This window comes from Anomalospiza imberbis, chromosome 1 (assembly GCF_031753505.1).
Source record: "Anomalospiza imberbis isolate Cuckoo-Finch-1a 21T00152 chromosome 1, ASM3175350v1, whole genome shotgun sequence".
Lineage (NCBI taxonomy): Eukaryota > Metazoa > Chordata > Aves > Passeriformes > Viduidae > Anomalospiza > Anomalospiza imberbis.
The window spans coordinates 108,439,303-108,461,655 of NC_089681.1; the positions used below are offsets into that span (position 1 = coordinate 108,439,303).

General features: G+C 42.8%; 1 protein-coding gene across 5 annotated transcripts in view; it reads right to left on the minus strand.

Moving 5' to 3' along the window:
- The window catches only part of TMEM108 (transmembrane protein 108), a 178,488-nt gene that overhangs the window by 16,879 nt on the left and 139,256 nt on the right, over positions 1–22,353 (minus strand). Inside the window, exon 1 of one of the 5 annotated variants that reach the window (XM_068205061.1) lies at positions 472–909. The exons of the other annotated variants lie outside the window; for them this stretch is intronic. Coding sequence (XP_068061162.1) covers positions 472–484 — 13 coding nt within the window. The 5' untranslated portion in view covers positions 485–909. Of the gene's footprint in view, positions 1–471; positions 910–22,353 lie in introns of those variants that run through there. 5 annotated transcript variants of the gene reach the window in all.

A 22,353-nucleotide genomic window follows, 5' to 3' on the forward strand; every position in this document is an offset into this window, starting at 1 on the left:
TTAAGCAGCTCTTGCTGACACTCCCTGTGCAACAACAGTAACAGCACTTAGGGATTTCATGTAGCAAGAAGTCACGGTCCTTTAAAGATACAAAAACATTGCAGACCACTATTACTGCTTTAAAATGCACTTACACCACAGGCTTTGAGAGAGTGAGCCTGTGAATCAAAATTAATTTCTGGCCCTCCAGAGAGTTAAACAATACGGGATACAAAAAGAACAGTGTTGTGTAGTCACAGAGCAAGCAGTTCCCTATTTGTTCTCACACTGCACTAGAGACTCACAGATACTACAGGGATAGCTGCTTTAGAAATTATTTAGATCCCCTACTCAGCTAAATACATACAGATATTGGAGCTGTTCAAGCTTGTGAAAAGGCTTACTGACAATCAGGGCAACAGTAATTACTGAGAGGAGGGTAATAAAAAGAAAGAGCCTGACTCTAACTGCTCGTTCAAGGTAAGCACTTACCTGAAAATATCATTTGGACTTGTCACCAGACATCCTCACCTGCTCACATCACAAGGATTTGGAAGCTTCATCTCTCAGTGGAAAAAGGGAAAAATACATCTCTCTAATGAGGCAGTTGCATGCAGGAGTTGCTGTTATTGTTGGAACTGGTTTGAAGGAATGAGGACAGAGACAGCCCAGGCAGGCGTGTCTTGCAGGGCTGTGCAGCAAGAGGGCTCACTCCTTTATGGAGTACCTTTGCAACTGCAAGGCTAGATTACTTACTGAGCCAGTCCCCCTCTCTGCCAGCAGATCGAAGGGCTGCTTGGTATTCCAGCTTGGTTTCCCATCAAGTCCAGATACAGTTTGTCTGACACGAGTCTATTCAGATGCCAGAGGATTGCTGGCAGTTCTCGTTTTCCGTGAACAAAACACAACAAGCACCCCAGCTGCACGCCCTTGTGAGGCTGTTCAGTCCCTATTTCAAGGCAGAGTGCCCTCCCTCCAGAGCAGTGCTTAGCTTTTTGTGTGTAGATAGATTTTACAGACCTACCTCCTGCTTCTGCACCTCCACCAGACTTTCCACTTATTCAATTATCTCTAATGATATTAATATTCCAGTCAGAGGAAAATACAGGGAATGAAATTGTGATCACCCTCTCTCCTTCTCCTTCCCTGCCATCAAAATGCTCACTCTGTATTTTATTTCTTCACTCCTCAGTGGTGAGTGGGCAATTTCAACTCGTAACCATAAAGAAGTTCACAGATCCTGCGATTACTGAAGTCATAATCCTGCCTCTCTTCTTCCATTTAGTCTTCATTTTTTTTTTTTTTAATTTTTTTAGTTTGTCTCTTTGGCACAACTGGTTGTCTGGAAGGACACGCTGCCTGGAGAGCACAAAAATGTGTCCTGGGCAGCAAAATACTAATCCCTCAAATGGCCCAGGGAAATGTTAAGAGAGCAACAAGTTGGGGGCTTCTTGAGGGTTTCTGACTCAGAGTTCCTGCTGTACCCAAAGGTTCTGCAACAGCCCAAGCTGTTTTTTACATGGGCTCCTCACAAAATAAATTCCTAATACTTTTCTAGAGAGAAAAGCCAGTTCTTTCTTCTTTCTTACCATACCAGGTGAGAACATCCTAATTTTTTCCAGGCTTTGGAAATAAATATGTTTCCACTAGACTTCTTTTTTGATGCTGTGCCAAATCTGTAAGTAGTGATGTTGTGACAATAGGCTTGAGATCTGGCAGCATTAGCAGCTATGGGGACTCTGACAGAGACGCCAATGCTGATTTTTGGGGACAAAAGTCCCTGTCAGGAGAGTAGGCAGGTGCATATATCACAAGTATATTTCACCCACAGTTACACAAACTCTGTCTTTACAGGTTTGATAATTTCATGAAGGATGTGGAAAAACAGAGTATGAATAATAATCTTAGGTGTGCTTTGCATTTCTGTGCTTTTGTGATGATGCTCCTTCTCTCCCTGCCATTTGCAGTTCACTTTTTTCACTTACTGTTTCCAGTCTGAAGCTTTTTCTAAATAAAGATATTTAGTGCATTATAAAACAGAAAAGGTCCTTAAAAATATCAGCTTGTTTAGCAGTTTCTAGAACTCGGAGCTGATTAAGAGCTTGCTGCTGAAACAATGATTTAGCACGAAGCTGCAGCTGGCATAACAAGAGAACCACGCCACGTATTTTAACCTTTACTGGGGGATTTGCCACATCTGTAAATAGTAATTCACCACAGATTTCTTCCCTGCATGCTGTCATGGATGGAAACATATGGTCCAAAAATGCAAAGATTGTCATTTGGAATTTCAGATTAAAATTCTTCATAAGGACAGAGTCTCTGTGCATTCCCCTGTCCAAAAACACATGGAACAAACCAAAAACATTTTCAAAAGCACATGAGCATTCCTTGGTCTGACAGCTCCCCCCTCACACAAAGCTTGTCCAGCCCCAGCTTTGCAAATGCACATCCCTTCCTCTCCAGCCTTGACTTGGCAGCAGTTTTTGTTGGCAGGATGCTGTTGCCAAGGGAGACAGAAAGGATGTGCAGCTGGCTTTTCTTTCACCTGCACTTAGTGCTGCTGATCCTATTTATGTTACTGCAGAACCTTTGGCTTCTAAGAGACCTACCATCAATGTCACCGGACCTTTTGAAGAGTTTTGACAATGACACAAATAGCTGTGGACTCTGATGAAAAGCTTAAAATAGGACTTCGCCAAAGAGAGGACGTAGTTGGTGTCACTGATGCTAACTCAAGCCAGGGTGTCCATTTCCCAAGCACTGATAAGAAAGGGGAAAGGAGGATTCAAAGCCATCCTAAAAAGATTTCTGAACGCTCCCCAAACAGTGAGTAACTTCACATATGTAAAAGTTACGTGCTTGGTTGAAGGTAGCTGTGGCTCTTGGCAGGAAATTCACTCCATCCAGAGGCTGACTAGTACCTCAGAGAGGCACCTCTCTTACATTAGAAAAAGAGGTCACATTGAGGATGATGAGTTTTAACTTGATGTCCATTCTTCAGGTGATGAAAACTAGGTGAGAGGAATCCCACCTCATATCCCTCTACCTATTTAGATTGCACCATCGTATAGCAAACCATAAAGGGATAAATAGGAGTGATGTTTGAAAAGGTGAAATGCAGTCCCGGTATTGTGATACTTTCCAGGAAATGAAATCCCACTGCTTTGGACATTCAGAACCAGTTTTTACAGAACACCAAGTGAACAACAAGCTCTGTAGAGCAACACTACATTGGCATAAAGAGTGGACTAGAACAGGGCCTGACAGCTTTTCCATGGTGATGCATTAGGAAACATTTTTCTTTCACATATTAGAGGGTAAGTGGGCAAACACTAATTCAGCTGAAACTGAAGCTGCTGCCTCTCAAAGAAGCAGCACACTACAGATCAGCTGCTCCTGGCCCCTGCAAGGCAAGATGTCTGGTGCCTGCTGAACTGGAGAGTGGTGGGTAGCATGACGAAGTAGAAGCCACTTCTTCATGCATAAACCTTTTTCCAAAACCACACAGCTCTTGTGCCTGCTGCACTCCTTTCAAAATCCTTCCACTTGCTGTTGGAGGCAACCAAGTCCAAGGCATTTGATTTTAGCACCAGATGATAAGTCTTTTCCAAACCTAATTTCTTCAGGACTAAACCTCCAGCTCTAAGTAATTTACACTGACTTACCTATCAATCAAGGATGCTTATTCTGGACTCAGGATGCTCTTTCATTACAGCACAGTCATTTCAACTTGTCTTTTCTAAGGAAACATTTAAAGGAACAGACCCTGTCTATCTATCCTCTATCCACCCTATGTTTATCTTTCCCAGTAACTCTTGATCCTGATTTCAAATATTGCAATGCACTGTATGACAACTGGTGAGGCAGACCAGAACTCCCCTCTGCTTCAACAGTGCAGACCTTCTTCTCCTCTACTAGCAAAAGCTTAAATTCTCCAGCTGCAGGTACAGAAACACTGATACTGGAGCCAGGAGGAATGCTGTAGTAATGCACAGGCTGACTAACTTCTATAAACCCTGAAGGTATTTCTGTCGTTTCATCTGCTCACTGAAAGTAATTTGGATGATTTATTACTTATGCCCCCTTCAAACACATTATTACTTCCAAGTGCCTGGTTATCCTTGTGCTTGATCTCCAATGAGAGCTGGTAATGAGGAGCTTGCACTGATTTGTTATATGAGCAGGTAAGACACAATTAGAAAGTAATTACTGTATTTACCTGCAGGAAAGCTTTATTCTGATTTTTTGATCATTCCCAGTTAAAGGAAAAGGGATACTGCCTCAGAGTGAGTAAATGGGCAGAGGACAGGGGAAGATTGTACAAATTATTTATAGTCCCAGGTTATTATCTGGGCAAGTGAAAAGCAAACCAGGTCAGGATTAAGGGAGTCAGCATTTCTGGTACGGGGGACTGGGGACTGGTTTGGAGATACAAAGGGTCAGATGTAAATCGAAATTATTCCCAAGATGGACTTGGGATATAATAGGGAGTGAAAGTTTCTATGTCCAGATTTTCTACTGTGAGAACAGCACAAGGATGTAAGGTTGCACATAAATCAGCCAGAAAGGCTGTAACATGCTGCTTTTATGATCTGATTTTATTATCTGCGGGATTATACAGGCTAGCAAGGCCTCTCGAGTGGATGTAAGGTTGCTAGGGAAAGAAGTGGGTTCTTTCTTTTCATTTCTATTCGTCCTTCCTACAGACTAGAGACAGCTTTCCTTTGGCTTCTGGGACAAAACTGTGTTTTGCCTCTTTGCAGTCTCGAATTGAACCTGGCTTCAGCTAAGGCTGATTTCAGAATAATCTGATGTTCATCATGGTCCATCCACACTGAGCCACACGGATGATCTATGAGCCACTCTCCAGGGAGCTCTGCTTGTAGCCGGAGGGGGTCAGCAAAGCCCTTGCACAGCAAAAAAACAGAGGTGCATGCCTGGAACTCCAGAATGTCAGAGGTGCATGTTGCATTAGGACATACAAAGATAAAAGGGGAAGATCAAATTCCCTTCTTGAAAATATCAGCTGCTGGCTGCAGAGATGAAGAATGGGGTTTTTGCTCCATTAGGTGAACTGCTAGATTGCACAGGTATTGAGATATGAGTTTTTTTCCATGCTTTGGAGCTGGGTATTGGTCTGGAAGGAATGATGGTTCAAGTTGGTGTAGTAAATCATATGTACTTATAAGTAAGGTCACAGCAGGAGATGGATATAATTTCTGCTAATGAGAGCAGGATTCCACTGCTTGTATTTCACTCAGTGTTATTGCTTCTGAATTCGATTCAAGAGGTGGAGATACGCACTATCATACACAAGGAACAGAAGGGTGAGATGACACAATGACATAAAGTATTTGATTAGTCAGGGGATGAGTAATGTAAATGGAAATACATGTGAAGTTAGGAAGAGGATCTCACTTTATAAAAATCTGCTCTATCAACTCTGCAGTACATTCACTTCTGTAATTCGTATTTGCAATTCAACATGAATGCAGTTACACAACAAAGTGAAATGTTTCACTTTTCTGTGTGGATAGCCTCTTTTTACATCCCCATTTGCATTAAAAATAAATAAAAGATCCGCCACCAACTACATGTGTGCTGCTTTGGAATGCAGTTTTGAACATGTGTTGGTCTTGTCTTTCTACAGGAATATATTGCATGTCTGAAGCATCATTTACCTTCAACGATTTAAGTGTTCATAGTGGACTAAAGTCATCCTGCCTTACACATGATGGGCTGACACTTGACACCGTCAACATAGAATAATTGGAATTACACCAATAATAATGTGGAGGCCCCTATTGCATTATTATTCATATAGTACTTTAGTAAGGTAAGGTATTTTATTTGTCTCTCCTTTCTGGTTAAACTTGCCTCTATTTATATTCAGGAAAGAATTTACTTCACCCATTTCTGAAATGTCATCACTTCCACACTTAATTTTATTTTGGAAGGAAATTGGACTGACAACCCTAACAACTTCTGATTATTCACAGAACAGCCTTGGTGAAAAGATTAAGTGTACCAGCTTTTCCATGTTGCCCTGTCAGCACACAGCCCTTGGGGATCTTCTCTTGATGTGAAAGTTAGCTCAGCCCCAATGCTCATTCATCCTTGACTTCTGTTTCGTTAATACCAGTTATGTTGCTGGTGATATGACGTGGACATCTTATCTCTCTCCTTCCCCTTCCAGAAACTACACTGGGAACCTCATTTCATTTCAGTCAGGCTATAACATAGTTCCCAAAGCACAGTGCTTATTTTTCAGCTACTGCTGATGCGAGCTGGCATCAGAAGGCAAAATAGAGGGCAGCTGCTCTCCTATTTCTCCCCTGTACCATCTTCCCTCCAAGAGCACGGTGGCTGTGCAGAGCTGTGCAGCAACCTGGGGTGGCTACCAAGAGCACCAAGTGCTGAGACACCTCTGCCTTTACAGTACATGGGTGTCCCATGCTGAGATAGCACTGCAGGACCTAAGTCCTGAGGTGCTTGTCCTAATGCTTTGCAGGGAGATGTGCCTCTGCCCCGTGACCCAGCTGCTCTGCTCTTGAAGGCTATTGATTTTTTTTCTGGTGGGAATGCAAAAATGCCAGCCACGGAACAGGGACATTCGATTTCTGGTAGTGTCAGTGCCTAACTCAGTGGTAGCACCTGGCTTCACTGCACTTCCCTTAATATGTGTGACTGCTTGGGCCTCAGAGAGGGCTTGAGATTTGCTGGTGCATTGGCAACAAACGTCCGACACAGCTGTGAGTTGTTTCCTTAGAAACAGTGCAAGTGCAAACATACCCAGAGGTGCGTTTGGAAAGACAAATTCATCTCTGAAATAGATAATAACATGTTTTTACTGCCTACACTGCTCTTTTACAGGCTTTCCTTGGTCTGGACTTAATTTATTAATATGCAAAACATAATCTTGAAACTAGGGTGCAGTGGAGCTGTTGACAAACAAAGAACTTTCTGTTCAAGCACTTTGAATGAACTACAATTAAACATCACTCTGAGTCCTCACCAGACAGATGCTGGAAGAGCTGTGTTGCAGTCAGATGTTACATTCCCATGAAATGCAATGATAATACTGACAAAAGTGTCTTGTCACAATTTTGCCTTATTACACTTCCCCCCTCTCTCTCCTTTTAAGCATTCTCAGCTGTACCCGAACAGCAAAATCACTCCCACAGTAAAGTGTAGTATCAGGATGCAATTCTGTTTGGAGACAGGGCACTAAGTGTGGCACATCAGTGTTAAAGCTGCAGGAGAGCATTAGTCCTTGCATTAGCATTAACTACCGTGGCTAAGAGAATGTATTGGCAATAGCCTTAGCCAAGGTCAGGACACCAAGAGAAAGGAATGTCGAGAAGCATTATACAAAGGACATAATTTTAAGTGCAGAGGTTCAGCCCTCTTCAGTATGTGTTCAAAGGACTGGATGGAAATAAATAACAGAAGGCTTGCTTGAGGTACCCAATTCCAGGATCATAGAGAGCAGGGTCAGGAAAAGCCCACTGAGACTGATGGTGGTTTCTACTGCAGCAGTGTAAATCCAGGACAACTCCTGTGCAATTAGGAAGATTATTCAACATATAAATGACCCTCAGAGGAGAACAGAGGAAACAGTAAAGGGACCCGAAGAAGTAAAATACAGCTGGAATTTGAAGACCAGTGACCAAATTAGGAGTAAGAAATAATATGAAGATAAAGGACAATTAAAAATTGCAAGTAGTAGTCAACGAAGTGGAAAGGCTCATCTTTTGTTCTCTTCAAAATTGGGTGCTGGGTGGACCATCTGAAGCCATCGTGATAGCTTAGCACAACCTTGGATTGGTGCTTGGGTGCTTAATTTTCCCCTTTACCTTGTTTGTTGGAAATCAGTGTTTCAGTCAAATAGGAGATTTAAATAAGACATGTAAAACAGCTGCTCAGCCCAAGATTACTCACAAACAGTAACTTGCATATAGTGGCTAAAATCAAGTGATCTGGCATGAACCAAAGTCAGTGGCTGAAATCCCTAACCAGAAACCTGCCTAAGGCTGTATCTTCATGCAATCAGAATCTGGCTTCTTGTTTTGAGCACTGCCTCAGAAAGGCACAGGAGCCAGAGCTGCTTCCATCTGATGTCAGTGGCATCAGCCACGTGCCAGAAGCATCACGCATGATCACACTTTACTGAACTGGGACTAGGAGGGGGAGCAGGCAGATAAAGCAGAGGGAGCAGCAAAATTGACACGTACCTCTGCTCTTACAGGCCTAAAGAAGAGGCTTTGGGGGGATGTACAGAATACAGCTCTTTATGAAGATACATTACTCTCCCATTCCTCTCTGCTTCTTTATTGTAAATTTATTCAAAAGTGTACCTGCTGGGAGCTGCTCCTGCATGCTCACTCACTGTCAATTACATTACCAGAAACACAGCAGCACCTACAGCAACATTTCTATTGCATTCCAACTATTTCCTGAAGATGACCTTGGGTCCAAGATATTTATCAGACATGTAATAAAACAGAAAGAGGAAAAAATGACACAGCAACAATTTGCAATGATTTGTTTGTGAAGGTGGTGTGATTTGAACTTGCAAATTGCAGGCAAGTACTTTGTACTTGCTATGGTAATAGAAAGCATCTCTTACTCACAGCTCCATGTCAACTTCTGCCTCTAAATTAATGCTTCCAATTAGTCCTGTTTTATTGTGCATCCATCACAGAACATTCTCTGTTTGGGCTTTGAACAGTACAAATCCATATGCTGGTAATTATGAAAAAATACATTTTGTAAGACACAAATGTTCCATATTTATCAGCGCCTTAGGCACTTCACAGGCTTTTTTTCTGACATATTTTTAATTTCTACAGTCAGATTCATCTTTGGGTTTAGTTACTAATTGAAGCTCAAAGGCTGTATAACTCTTTGCACTGGGTTCAGGCTTGGCTAACTCCATTTTTCAGCATGTGCCTTGAAAAATCATCAAGCTACCATGCACGTGTCCAAGGCACTAACTGATCTTCCAAGCTACGTGGCACATACCATGTAGGAGGAAAAAAATATCCAGACTTATTCCCTGAAATTACATCATATTACCTAACTTATCCAGTGCTGTTTCCAAACTTTCCCTCTTTTCCTATGTGAAATCTTTGGCACTTGTTAAAAATGTATGTGGAATAGTTTAGGAAGGACTGAAAGGAGGGTAAAAGGGAAGAAAGAACCTAAGGCACAGACCAAAATTATGGTTCCCTAATAAGCCTGTGGTTTCAAGAGACATATACCTGTCACAATAATTATTTAACAGGGCTAAAACATTTCAGGTTTGGAGTCAGTCCAGAGGTGATATTTCCAGAAGAGAGGAAAACAAGGAGCAATGCAAGGCCCAATTCTGAACTGACACAGAGGCAGTGCTGTCTCTGCTCACTCACTGGGGTTTTGGCGCAGCTGGACACAAACAGCCTTTCACCTCTGGAGCAGCTGCTCTTGGCAGAGCATGATTAAAAGTGGACTATGATGATAATTGTTACAAGCTAGTTTAAAAATGATCCCTGAAAACAAAAGAGAAATTTATTTTTTTTATATGGCGTTTCTGAAAAGTAAAATATCTGACACCAAGCTTTTATCTGAGCAGGAGATTTTAGCTGATTCTTTACTGCCCAGTCACCTATACAGCATCTCTGGAGGCACAGCAGGAGCACAGCCTCCCTCAACAAAACCCTTCTGATATAAGAGGACTGTCTGCTTAGCACTGAATTATCTGAAGAGCTCTATCTTGCTGCCTATGATGGACCTTGATGTGAGTGTAGGACAGGGATGGGGAGGATGGGGAGAGGATGCAGCTGGAGAGCTCTGCCGCATTTTTTCTGGAATGGCAGCAAAAGAGATGTGCCCAAGGGCAGGCTGAGTCACTTTGCAGAGAGCTGCTGTGCTTCACTGCTGCTTGAAAGGGAAACATTTTAAATCTTGCTCCCTTTGTGGATCCCAAAAAACTGTCTGGTGAGAAAGGGAGGGCATCACAAGCTGCACATTGCATCAGGGCTTTCCTGCTTGCTTCCATATGCAGTCCATATGGGACAAAGTCACGGGGAAAGCCTAGCAGGGATGAAACTAACAGGTTGCAGCAGAAATTATTCTTTAGAGTCCTTTACGTTTTAATGAAGATTCAAATCTTTCTCTATAGCAGGCTAAAACTTTTCCTGTGTGATTCCATGAAGGCTATTTAACTCTAGAGGGTATTTATTATTCACAAGAGGTGGAGCTAAAGAGCCAGTGAAACACAGTTCTCCAGCCTCCTGCATGGATGTGTGGATGGATGGAAATGGATCATTTGGCTTTCCCAGCAGCAGGACCTCTGGGATGAGCAGGTCCCACCTAACCCTTCATTTTCAGTTCTTGGCCCAGGTTACACACATATCAACTGTCTTGCAGGCTCTGTAGAGCAGCAGACCTGACCCTGAACTCGTGAGAGTCATCTGGCCCTACTGAAACCCAAAGAGCACTGCCAAGCTGGAGCCATCCCGGAGCTGGCTCTGTAGCTGGACAGCTGCAAGGCCAAGAGCACTCTGTCATTACCACGCCCTGAGAGCCAGCAGTGCAGACTGACACCTCCAGAGCTCCAGCCCTATCTTGGTGGCACAGTTCATTAAAAGGATCATGTCAGTGCATGCTGCTCCCTACACCTTCCTCCTGAGACGGTGCTGCCACTAGCCTCAAACAAATGAGCTGATTGCAAGGGGGAAGAAAGGAAAGGGAGGACGCAAGCGGACGGCAGAAAGGGTATAATATTTTTAGATCATAGGACAAAGTAACCAGTTGTAATCTCTGTTTAAAAAAACCTCACCCATTCACTCATTCATTCATTCGTTCACAGGCATGAATATGATCAAACTCACCCTGCAGAGACTAGGAGTTGCTGGTGGCAGCTATGGAAATCCATTCCTAGCAGGTACCTTGTGGGATGTATTTACGTGTCTTCATGACGTGTGTATGATTATGCTGAAGAGTTTTCTCTGCCCCTCCTGTGCACCCACAGGTACAGGCATGTTATAGCAGCAGTTGTGAGGGAATAAGTCTGGGCATGCCAGTGTTAGTTATAATTAACACACACATTTATATTTCATGTCTATATTTTGTTCATGTTTTTATCAATAAACAAATTGGGAAAAAATGCAATCCATTGTAGCTTAGTGTGGAAGAGATTTTACAGTGACTTCTGTGAGCCAGAAAAAGGTGTGATAAGAGGATCCATGTTTATTCCTGAAAGAATTTACTACCAAGGTCGTTAACATGGAAACCAAGAGAGAAAGAAGGATAAGTAAGAGAAACCTGCAACTGCCTATTCCAAAAAGCACTTTGTCTTTCGTGACCAACGAGTAAAGTGTAAACTTCTGAGTTTTGTAAGAATGTATAAAAAGCATGCATGCTATAATAAAAACAGGTTTGAAGCCTTCTGAAAATGGTGTGTGTTGCTTTGTATTGTCTCTGTCCAAACTATGACGATTTAGGTCTTACCTCCTTTTCCAGTACACATATGAAGGTCTTTAATTTGTTGGAAGTTAGAAAAAGCTACTGACACAGGCTGCCCAAGGAAGGCAGTACTGTGAATCAGATGGAGCATTCTGAGGTGGGTCTGAAGTGTCCACACAGCATCATCTCCAATAGGAGGGGAGAAAAAAATCCAGGCATTTGTGTCTCCTTGTCAGTCTCTATTATAGTCCCTGAGAAAAATTACTCATTTAGAGGCATTATCTCTACATATCTTCAAAATCTTCAACCATGTACACATGGCATGCAGCCTATGAATATAAAATCAACTTAAAATGATGCATCCTAAAGCAAAGTGAAGACACAACATTTGCTTAACCCCAAATATATGTCATGATAACTGACACTCAGCTGAGGTGTAAGAATGGAGTGCTCTGGCTCCAAACTAGAAAAGGTAGAATCCTTTTGAACTGGGTGGAACAGAGCCCTAGCTGACAAATCGACCTCAGCTAGACATGGAGGGCTTTGCTGAGGGACACTTCTGTCACATTAAGCAGAGGTTTTTATCATGAGATGTCAGAGGATGGCTGGGTCATTTGTGGAGGTGTCTTTCAATGGTTTAGGAGTAGGAAGACTTGATTTCATAACAGCTGCTCATTTGCAGTTTGCCTGCAAACTCAATATCAATTGAATAAAGGTAGGAGCTGGAAAAATCCACTTTCTGTAAATATGTTATGGGTTTAAGGGGTTTTAACATGTCTGTTCCCTTTAATGATTTGCAGTCTATAGTGTTTTTTCTTAGGTCAAGAAGCTTATTTGAGGATGAAGGGGGCAGATCTGGTGGAATTTTATGTGGAATTTCACACAAGTGCTCAGCTTGACAGAAACAACAAAATTCACCCAATGACAAGCCCAAGTCAAAGGCTGATTCAAACTTACTCAGTGGATTTATGCCTCAATATTTTGATGAGATGTTATCTGTACCTGTGTTCTGGGTTTGTAAAAATGGAGTTTGTCTCTCTCTACTGCCACCAACATGTCGAGTCAAAGCCCCAAAATAACACTTGAATTCCAGCATTAACGCTTTACTGCTCCCTGGAATGGGTAAGATGTTAGGGAAACCTCTGCAGATAGCAGCCTTAGCGAATTGCTCTAAAGAAGGAAAGGAAGAAGGAAGAACAAAGGAGATACCCCAAGACAGGGAGCAGGGAGAAAGAGGAAGGAAAAAAGGGAACAGAATAAAGAAAGAGTGGAAGATGGCATATTTTCTTGCCAAGCAATACTGGATGTAAGAGCTATGTTCAGAATAAATAATGTTATCTGAAAAAGCTAATTGCTTGTAAATGGCAATATCCTCTTTCTGATCATTACACAAACCTCCCATTGACATGGCTGAGATATTTACTCCTTGCTGAATGAACATTACTTATACTTTGGCCCAGAGTTTGGCATCAGAGCTGGAATTGGGCTTTTCATGCAGAATAAACCTGACATTCCTCCCTTCAACCACTGTTTAACATTCTAGGAAAAATTAAATTCTTCATCAATGTGTACAAACTGTGCCAGGATGAGCTCTGCCCTCAGACTGGCATTTCAGGAGGGCTGTGCTGCAGTACTTCAAAGCAAAACTTGGCCTTCAATTCTAATTGCTTCCAACTCTAGTAATATTGAATTGATTTTCTTCAGACATGAACTGTTTTCTCCTTCATCACCGAGGTCTATAAAACAAGCTGGGTTCAAATTTTCTAGCGTCAGCTCTTCTTGAGTTATGAGGTCAGAGAAGCTGCAACTGGAACAAATAGGAATAGCTGGTTTCTCTTCACACCCACATATCGTAAAAAACAGCCAGGCTGCTTTTGCTGAGAGTTCTCAAAATATTCACCTTTAGACTGAGCCAACCCTGAAAGGTACATTGCTACTCCTCAAGGAACTTTCTTGAGAAAATTAGGAATAAGTGAAAACTGGGGAAGAGCCTGAAAAAGGAACCAACAGGAAGCAGTAACAGTGGTTTTGTTTCCACAGAAGTAATTAACAATTCCCACACCTCCATCATACATTAGCTTCGGAAGAGCCTGCACACTCCTGAGTGGGACTGTGGCTTTCTTCTTTCCTAGAAGAGACATTTTTGCTCTTAGCATCACATAATCGTAGGCTGTTTAGGGAACTTTTAATCTGCTCCTTATGTCTCACAGACAGGAACCCTTCCACAATGACTATCGGGAACGTGTGTTAGACTTCCCCCAGATCCTTGATCACCCCTGCTTTGGCAATCCCCTCTTTCAAACTGAACCTTGAAGCCCAGACCACAGCCAGAACCACGCTCACAAAGCCTGCCCAGGGGTTTTAGCATAATCTGATATATTTATGCCTTTCACACTGAGACACGTTGGTCGGATGAGAAGCCTGCTCCATGTTAGGCATTGCAGGGACATTGTCATCATCCAGTCATTCTCCAAGGAATACTTGTACCCATGTTTGCCTTCTGCAGCTTTGATAGGATCAAATGAGATTTATAAAAGTCCGAGCCACTGGAAGTAAAACCCACAGCTCCAAATGCTCATACTGGAAGGTTCAAGGAGGAATTTGAGTTGGGCACTCACAAACCAACTTGTTTTGTTGCATGTGAGATACACAGACAAATAAAAAAAAAAAAAAGCTGGTTTACCTCTAGTCTCTTTTAATCTAAAAATTATTTGCACTTGAAAACCTTCTGACCAGCCAAACTGCATGCACATCCTTAGCCAAAGGCAGTGGTTATGAAACACCAAGCAACTGCCCTGTTTCACATGTCATTCCCTGGGACAGAGAATCTCTAGTAAGCATGAAGATGCTGAGGACATCACGCAGGGCCACCATGTGAAAACATCTTATTACTCATTTGTCACGCTGTCAAAAGCTGCAACCACTCACTGCTCTAGTGAGCCATGAGTGACTTGTTTTGCTCCTTCTCAAGCTCTCCTGGCAAATACAGAAATACTGAGACACAAATGCCCATATCTTGATCACCAGAAGTAAGGGTCACTGAGATGCTGAAATACATTTTTTATGGTGATGAAGGGCAAGTGTCGTGGGCAAAAGACAGCTATTTCTCAAGGATGCAGGTACCTGATCTGCCATTTTTACTTCATGCTTCTAAGACAAAAACCTGTAGAGTCCACCTGTGCCACCAGGCTTCCCGTCAGGTTCAATCTCACCCTGGTGCTCTGACAATGATCATGGCAAAACAAGACACAAAGATCTGCCCATCCATGGGGCACCTGCAATGCACTGAAATCACAGGGGTTACAGAAACAGTGTTGAGGACAAACCTGGACCCATTATCTTCTGGCTGTTTTGAGAAAAGGAGTTTAATAGTGCAGCTGTTCCTCTTTAGAAATAGGTTACCGTGTTTGCATGTTTATGGGGATTTGCTCCCTAAGGTGCATCACACAACTCCCATTTAGCTAAAGTGGGTGACATGGGAATGCTGAAAGGTGGAGAGACAAATTAATAGGAGGTTTGCCACTCAGCCTTTCAGTGAGAATACAGCATTCTTATTTAAAAATAATACGATAGTGGCAGTTACAAACCATCTGCAATTCAGCATTGAGGAAAACAGTAAAAAATTGATTAGAAAAACATTTCAGACCCTGAAAATAATGGTACATTGCAATAGAGGCAATGATTTTGTTGTACTGCATGTGAAACAAGTTACATTGGTGGTCAGGTGAGCCAGTGTTTCTCCCTGCCTTTCCAAAGGGCTGGTGATTTAGCACAGGCTCAGCTGCCTGGGATGTGCATGTGGAGTGGCAGCGTGCTGGCCAGAACTAATCCTGGAGTGTGCTCTTGCTGTCCATACTGCAAGAGTACAGGGCTGATGTCTGCACCATAGGGAGTACTGATGCATCGTTCAGGGTTAATGAATTTTATGGATCCACTTCCTGAACATGTAGTTAATGAGTCCAGAAACTGTAAGTACCAAGCCTCAAGCACACACTGTTGCACTGATAGACAGGCAACTGTGAAGAGCCAGGCTTGGACATGTGGATGTTTCTGTCTTACTTCGAAAAGGAACCTCAAGGCTGCATGCAAAGACCATCGGGGAACACATGGAAAGTCAACCAAGTCTTGACATTAGCCATGCTGCCCTGCACATCCCTGCCTTTCCAGGAGTTGCCAAAGGAACCCTCTTAATGAAGCTGCAGAAGGGCTGTTCGCAGCTCCTGGGAGCGCAAGGACAGAGTCTGTTGTGTCCCCATCGTGTCCTGTCCTCTTCCCACTCCAAGTGGGGCAGGACACAGCTGATCTCCAGCCTGCTTATGCCTCACTTTGGCCCTGCCATCAATAGAGCAGGGGCTTAAATAAAGGGTCTTATTATGGGGTGTTGCAACCAGGTGGCTTTGTAAGAATATAATAACAGATCTATTTGTCTGTCTATCTATCTATCTATCTATCTATCTATCTACCTATCTGTCTATCTATCTATACCATATACTTTTTTATGTCTTTCTAGATACACAAATAAGAAGTATAATATATACACACCACTATAAGATATTATGTTGTTACGGTAGTTCAAAACATTTGATGCCAAATTTCACTGTTGCTTTGCATAGCCACACATCCTCCAGTTGACCCAAAACATTTTGATTAAACTATTTCATGGAGAGAGAAGATTTCAGGCAGCATCTTCCTGGAGCTTCTTTTCACACACAGGCACAACCAAAGAGGAGCTCACAGTGGCATGGCAAACCAACTTCCCTGAGGCCTCTGCTCCATTTCTGTCCTCTAAAGGGTTGGAGCCCCTGCTGACAAGCTTGCTACTGAGTGATAGCTGGGATGGAAATAAAATAGCTAGAAGATTTGCCTGCATGTACAGAGGGGGGCAAATAGGAAGGGAGGGGGAAGCTGTTGATATACAGCAATTGTGTAGAGCAGTAAATATTAGCATTAATTTTGCTCATCACAACTGCCCATTCATCACAGTTTTCCACTAAGCAAATCCATGTCTATATGTGCTGAGCCCGTGGCTTGCCCTAGCAAGCAGCAGATAATGTATGATGTATTACCTCCCTTATAATGGATTGGTTATTTCAGCCTTGATGTAATGAAATAAATGACAGCAATTTTGCTAATACATGTGTTTTCAGCTCTCCCCCTCCTTTCAAATAGGGCAAAAAGGTGTCCTTTAACATTTAGAGCCATGTAAGAACACAATATGTATGACGGTAAGTGACTATAATGTAGTATGCCATAAACTCTAAGCACCATCTGGTTCGAAAGGAAGCTGATATGAGGTATAAAAAAGGTATTTTGCACACAACAGAGGTAATAAATTTGGAGTTTGCTGGAGGATTTAGACCCAACTGGAAATAAATCCATTGCAAATATTTTGAAGTATTGTATAGATACATTAGGAAAAGATTCTGCCACTGAGCTGAAAGTTCTTCTGGTTCATCTGGTGATATTAGAGCTTTGCTGGTCAAATACTGATCATATCAATCTGTATTCTGTTTCAGACTGATGGTGGAAAATGTATGGCATGAGCAATGCATTGCATGAACAATGTTTCTACATTCTCCATTAAAATACCAAATTCAATAGCACAGGATTGCTGGTTCATGTCATCCTTGCCATAAAAAAGAAATTGGATGGGTGCATCATGGTCCCCTTCCTTCCCTATGCTCTGCCTGCCCATGTTCTGCTTGTTTATGAGGCCAAGCTGTGCCCAAGAAATTGGAAAAACAGCCAGAAGCAAGTTTCCATAAGCCTAAGCCGACTACCAGCATATAGCAGCTGAAAAGCATTGTCCCAAGGAGCTCATAGCAATTCCACCAAATTCAGCCTGCACAAACCCAGAAGAAGCAGGTGCAGCTGGAGATACCCAGGGTACAGTTCAGGGCTGGGAATACTGGCAAATTATTAGGATGAAATAAACCCACATTAAGAAAGGTTTATGTTTGTTCAAGGCAAGATGCAAAGATTCAAGGCCTGATCCTGGGGCCACTGCCATCAGAGGAAGGATTTCCACCAATCTGAAGTGGCTTTAGCCAAAACCTTTAGCTTGGCTCTCATTTTGTACAAGCTCCTGTGCCCTACTTTGTCCCTAGAGAATGGCAGAGACCCTGCACTGCTCTAATCCTTGGCATGAGCATAAAATCATGCTGGGAACCCAAGTAAGTCCCACAATGTGAGGACAGCTCTGCCCTTTGGTAGGGCTGGATGTTAAACCAGCTGTTAAACATTGCCTGCAGCCAGCTGCACAATCTCCAGCTGTTGCTACTCTAATACCTCAGAGAAGAGGCACCACCTCTTCTAAGATATGTCAGCACCCCCTTCTTTTTGCTGGATTGGACACAGAAGTCTCTGCCACCCTCAGGCTTATTGACCCTCATTGGGTTATTATTTTTCCAGCACTCCTGTTGCTTACTGGGGAGCTCCCAGTTCTCAAGGATTTATCAAACCAAACAGATTGTATCCAGCAGTGGTGGGAGTTTTCATGATGTTTATAATCCCAAATATTACTGTTTTACATCACAGATACCTCTTTTCCCTGATGAATGCTGACTGGTCTCTTCTCCTTCTGCCACTTTGCTTAAGTCACATTTGCCTTTAGAGAAAAATGCATCAGAGTCATGAACAGGAATGGAAAGCTCTGTCATATGGAGAGACTAGGATGCAACGTGATTATCATGTTAACCAACTCACTGCCCTTTGGATGCTTGGCCCACATCCAGCACAGTGACATCAATACAGTGCTCTGGGCACATGCTGCAAGGCGTCAGATTGTACCAAAATGTCAAGCAGCGCCCTGGAAGCTGTGGGGTTCTCAGGAGCTGATCAGCAAAGTGCTGCACATCTGGCCCTATCCATGCACCCTCAGCAGCACGTGCAGCACTGCATGGGGGCAGCAGCGCTGCTCACTCATCCTCTTGGAAACCCACTGAAATTATCATGTAAACCCACGGGGGCAAGCATACTCTTCACAACTTTCTACAGCAAAGATTAGGTGCCATAAGACAAAACATTAAATGGATGTCTGGCCTTGCCTTGCTAATAGAGAGCTTCTTATTGGGGATTTCTGCATGACCTTCCACTGAAAAGCAAGTATTTCAGGATGCCTTGTGTGCTTTGGCTTGGTTAATCAAGGATTTGCAGCTATAGAGACCACTGGAGCCCTAGTAGTCCTGGGTCCCAGCAGGGGCTGATGAAATGCTGATGAAATTCTGTCACCTGTCTGCAAGCTACTACCTGTAATGGGCAAAGGCACAGGCTGAACCCTCTCCTCCAGCACTAGGCTGCCAGGTATACCACTTTCCTGGTGCAGTCACATATGAGCTGGTCAAGAGCTCAATCCCAGGCATCGTGTAGCAAATCCAGAGTCAGGACTTTGCTTTCAGCAGCTTCCTCAGACTTGGTAGCAGCACAGCCACAACCAGTCTTGCCCTTCTAGCAAATGAAAGTTCATTTTGTTGCCAGATGAAGAACTATTTGCTGGTAGGGAAAAGACAATGATTATTTTGCAAAACCATTAAGCCTCTAAAACCACACAGTGAGGTTTCATGTTAAATGTTAACCAAGGAGAGGGATGGGAGAATACATTTTGTTGATCAAGGGTCCCCAAAGTAACGAATTAAACTAGTCGTGCCACCTCAGCTCCGTATTTGGGAAGTAATATCGTGTTCATCAGGCAGTGAACTACAACTTCAGGGTCGGTGACCACCAAAGCCCACCAGAGAGAACCCTGGGACGAGAGAACATGTGCACTGATGAGGGAGGAAATACACTGATGACTTTGAGGAAATTATTATCATATGTATGTTTCTTCTGGGAAATCAGTGAATATGTATGTAAACTACAGTGGATAAACAAGAGCAGTTTCCGTACTCAGCATGGGGAACATTTTGGTAGAAATATCCCCTCGCACATCTGGCACCAAGTAAAGAATGCCTGCTTCTTAATGCCATGTTGACGTTAAGAAGTTTTATTTTATGGATTTTTAGTAATAGTTTCCTATCCAGTCTATCTTTTGTTTTCTGCCTAATCCATCACTGAAGTTACCAAGCTGAATTTCCATAGCAACAGACTGTAAGGTCAGAGAGAAAGTACTAGGCTGGATCAAGCATCTGAAGTGGAACTGCAAAAGGGAAAGAACAAAATTACTTATAAAAATTAACTGTCATAATAAAGGGAGTAAGAAAAAGACAGATCAGATAATCTACTAGTTTGAAGACTCCCGTTTGGTTTCTGACAAAGCTGTCACTAGTGAATACACCCTCTTATACACACAGAAACCCAATTTGTCTCTTTGCTTCCTTTGAAGTCAACAGCAACTCCAGCAGGTGCGAAATATGGAGATCCAAGGAACTGCAGGGGAATTCCCAGTCATCAGGAAATTTTCTTGGTATCTGCGTCTTCTTGCTTAGTGAGAGCACATCACATATTGTCACATGCCTCCATTGAAAGAACATCTCCACCTCCACATATGGTGGGACAGACATGGAGACTTTAAACACTTTTTTCCTAACTGAGAACACACCAATGCATTTTTCCTTTAATCCTCTTCTCAAAGGTGTACTGATCACAGCCTAAAGCCGTGTTTAATTAGCTGTCAGTTGTTTGCTCCCTGGCATAGCCCTAATGCAGGCTTCTACCTCCTGACCAGGAGCTCCCAAGGGACCACCTGCCAGTGTCCCCAGCATCCACATCAGACACCCCTTATAGACAGTGGAATAAGCAGGATGAGCCTAAAGAGGGATGGCACAACTTCAGTGAGGGTGAGGAACTGGGGAGCAAAGTGGGAATGTAGATGTCCCCCAGGGATGCTGGCATGCCTCTGGGGTCAGATAAATTGTCACCCAGGAGGTTGTGCTGTTGTAGGAAGACTGGCAGTTTTCTCCTATTTTTAATAGGGTGTCCTGCTGTGCCTGAGATGCTGTCACTGATGTGGGCCCCGTCATATCACAGCAGCCACACGAGGCTGGTGCTGACACTGTCTCCAACCCAGTAGCTTCCTTTTCCTTTAAGCAACACCATACCATGTCTGTCCACATTTGTTACCACCTTCCCCTTCCAGGCCATGGTCTAGGACCTGCAGTTCTTCAGATAAATCCAATTAGGGACGTTGTGCAAGCCCCACTTCAGATGAAAGCTGCTGATTCATTAAGCTGCAGGCTGGCTGCCTTTACCCAAGGAGCGCAGCACGCGCACTGCTCCCTGCCTTCCTTCCCGCGCCATCGGCACATGCTGCACATCAGAGGAGACAAGCGGCTTTAGGGTCTCTGTGTTCTCCACCCACAGGGGATTTTTCTCCCTTGTTCAGGAAAGATAAAGGAAGCAGGCAGTATCAGACCCTGAAAACATTCTGGTGATGTTTGGAGGGGAGGGAAGCAGATACGGAGAGAAACCTCTAGTACCGATCTGGGATTTATAATGTGACTTAAATTACTGCTTTTTTTCTGCTGCTTGATCTGAGAGCATATTTGAGTAAATCTGAATATCAAAGAAATTCAGAAAGACAGTGGGGCAAGGAGTAGGGCAGAGACTGACAGGAAAATAAAGAAACCAGGAAGGCAGTACAAAGATGATATTGCAGATAGACCAGATTAAAAGATGAAAAAAAGAGGTGACCTCCCTGGCCACCAGGAAAAACCACTCAACATAAATACAGGGGGTTTTTTTCCACCTAATTTTCTCACACATTTTATGGGTTGCTCATAGGCTACACGTACTCTCTCTTTTTTTTTGTTTGTTTTTTGTTTTGTTTTGTTTTGCTTTTTGATTTTTGGGTTTTTTTTGGTTTTTTTTTTTTTTTGTTTTTTTTTTTTTTTTTGTTTTGTTTTGTTTTGTTTTCTGACAGTGGGTGATAGAAGGGCCATGATACAGTTTTACACCAAAGTACTATGGACAAAGCTCTGCTTAAGACAGTTCCTTGATGCACATTAGAATAAATCCAGAGCTTGACCTGGATCCTAGGGATGTGCATCTAGTGCACTTGGCCAGATAAAAGCATGAACAAAACCTACCAGATTGAATGGCCCTCTGCCACCCTGAAAACTGAAGGGGAATGTACATGTGCATGGTGAGACAGAGCAGAGCTACTGAGACTCTCCAGCCTTCTTCATGTGGCTATAGGAGGTGGAACACAATCAGCTCCTTAAAAAAGAGCAGGAAAAGAATGTCCACAGCCTCTCTGCAAAAGAACCACACAGAAGAGCTAACCATACCTGAAACACCAAATCACCACTGCTTTTATTATTTTGACCTTTAACCAGGAAAATATTTGCTGTTATAATGTCAGGAAAAGCCTAGGAGGTAGTAAAAGAGAGCATGCCATCTCCACAGCATCTTCCTGATCACTCTGATTCTATAGAAATCCTTCCCTGGGGCACAAAACCAACTCTCACACATGAATAAGGTCCACAGCCCATGTTATACACCTAGGGATTAATCAGCAATAAAGGACAGCATTGCCAAAAAAGGGGTGGCTGTTTGGAAGCCTTCTTACCATTGCCTTAAAGGGAGTAAGAGACACTTGCAGCTGTAAAATTTTATCCATGCATTTTACATGTCTGTGTGTGCACATATGTGCATATACGTACACACAAACCTATAATTGGTATTTTCACAGTCATAAGTTCTTATGCTGCCCCTACAATATAATTATTATTCAAATAATTACAATGTTTTGCTGTCTTGAATTTTAAGGTGGCCTGTATTACTGGAGAATAAAATAATCAGTCTTTGTTTAAGTCAGAGCTAAGATGCGTCTCACTTTTGCCCACATGCCTTTTTGAGGATTAACTTAGCTGTGATTTCCTTCCCTCCCTTACTGATACTGAAATATTCTTTCTTCTGATTCTCCTTTCATTGCTCCTATTGTTTTCACACATTTTCTTCACATGTTCACAGGTGCTTACTGTTTTT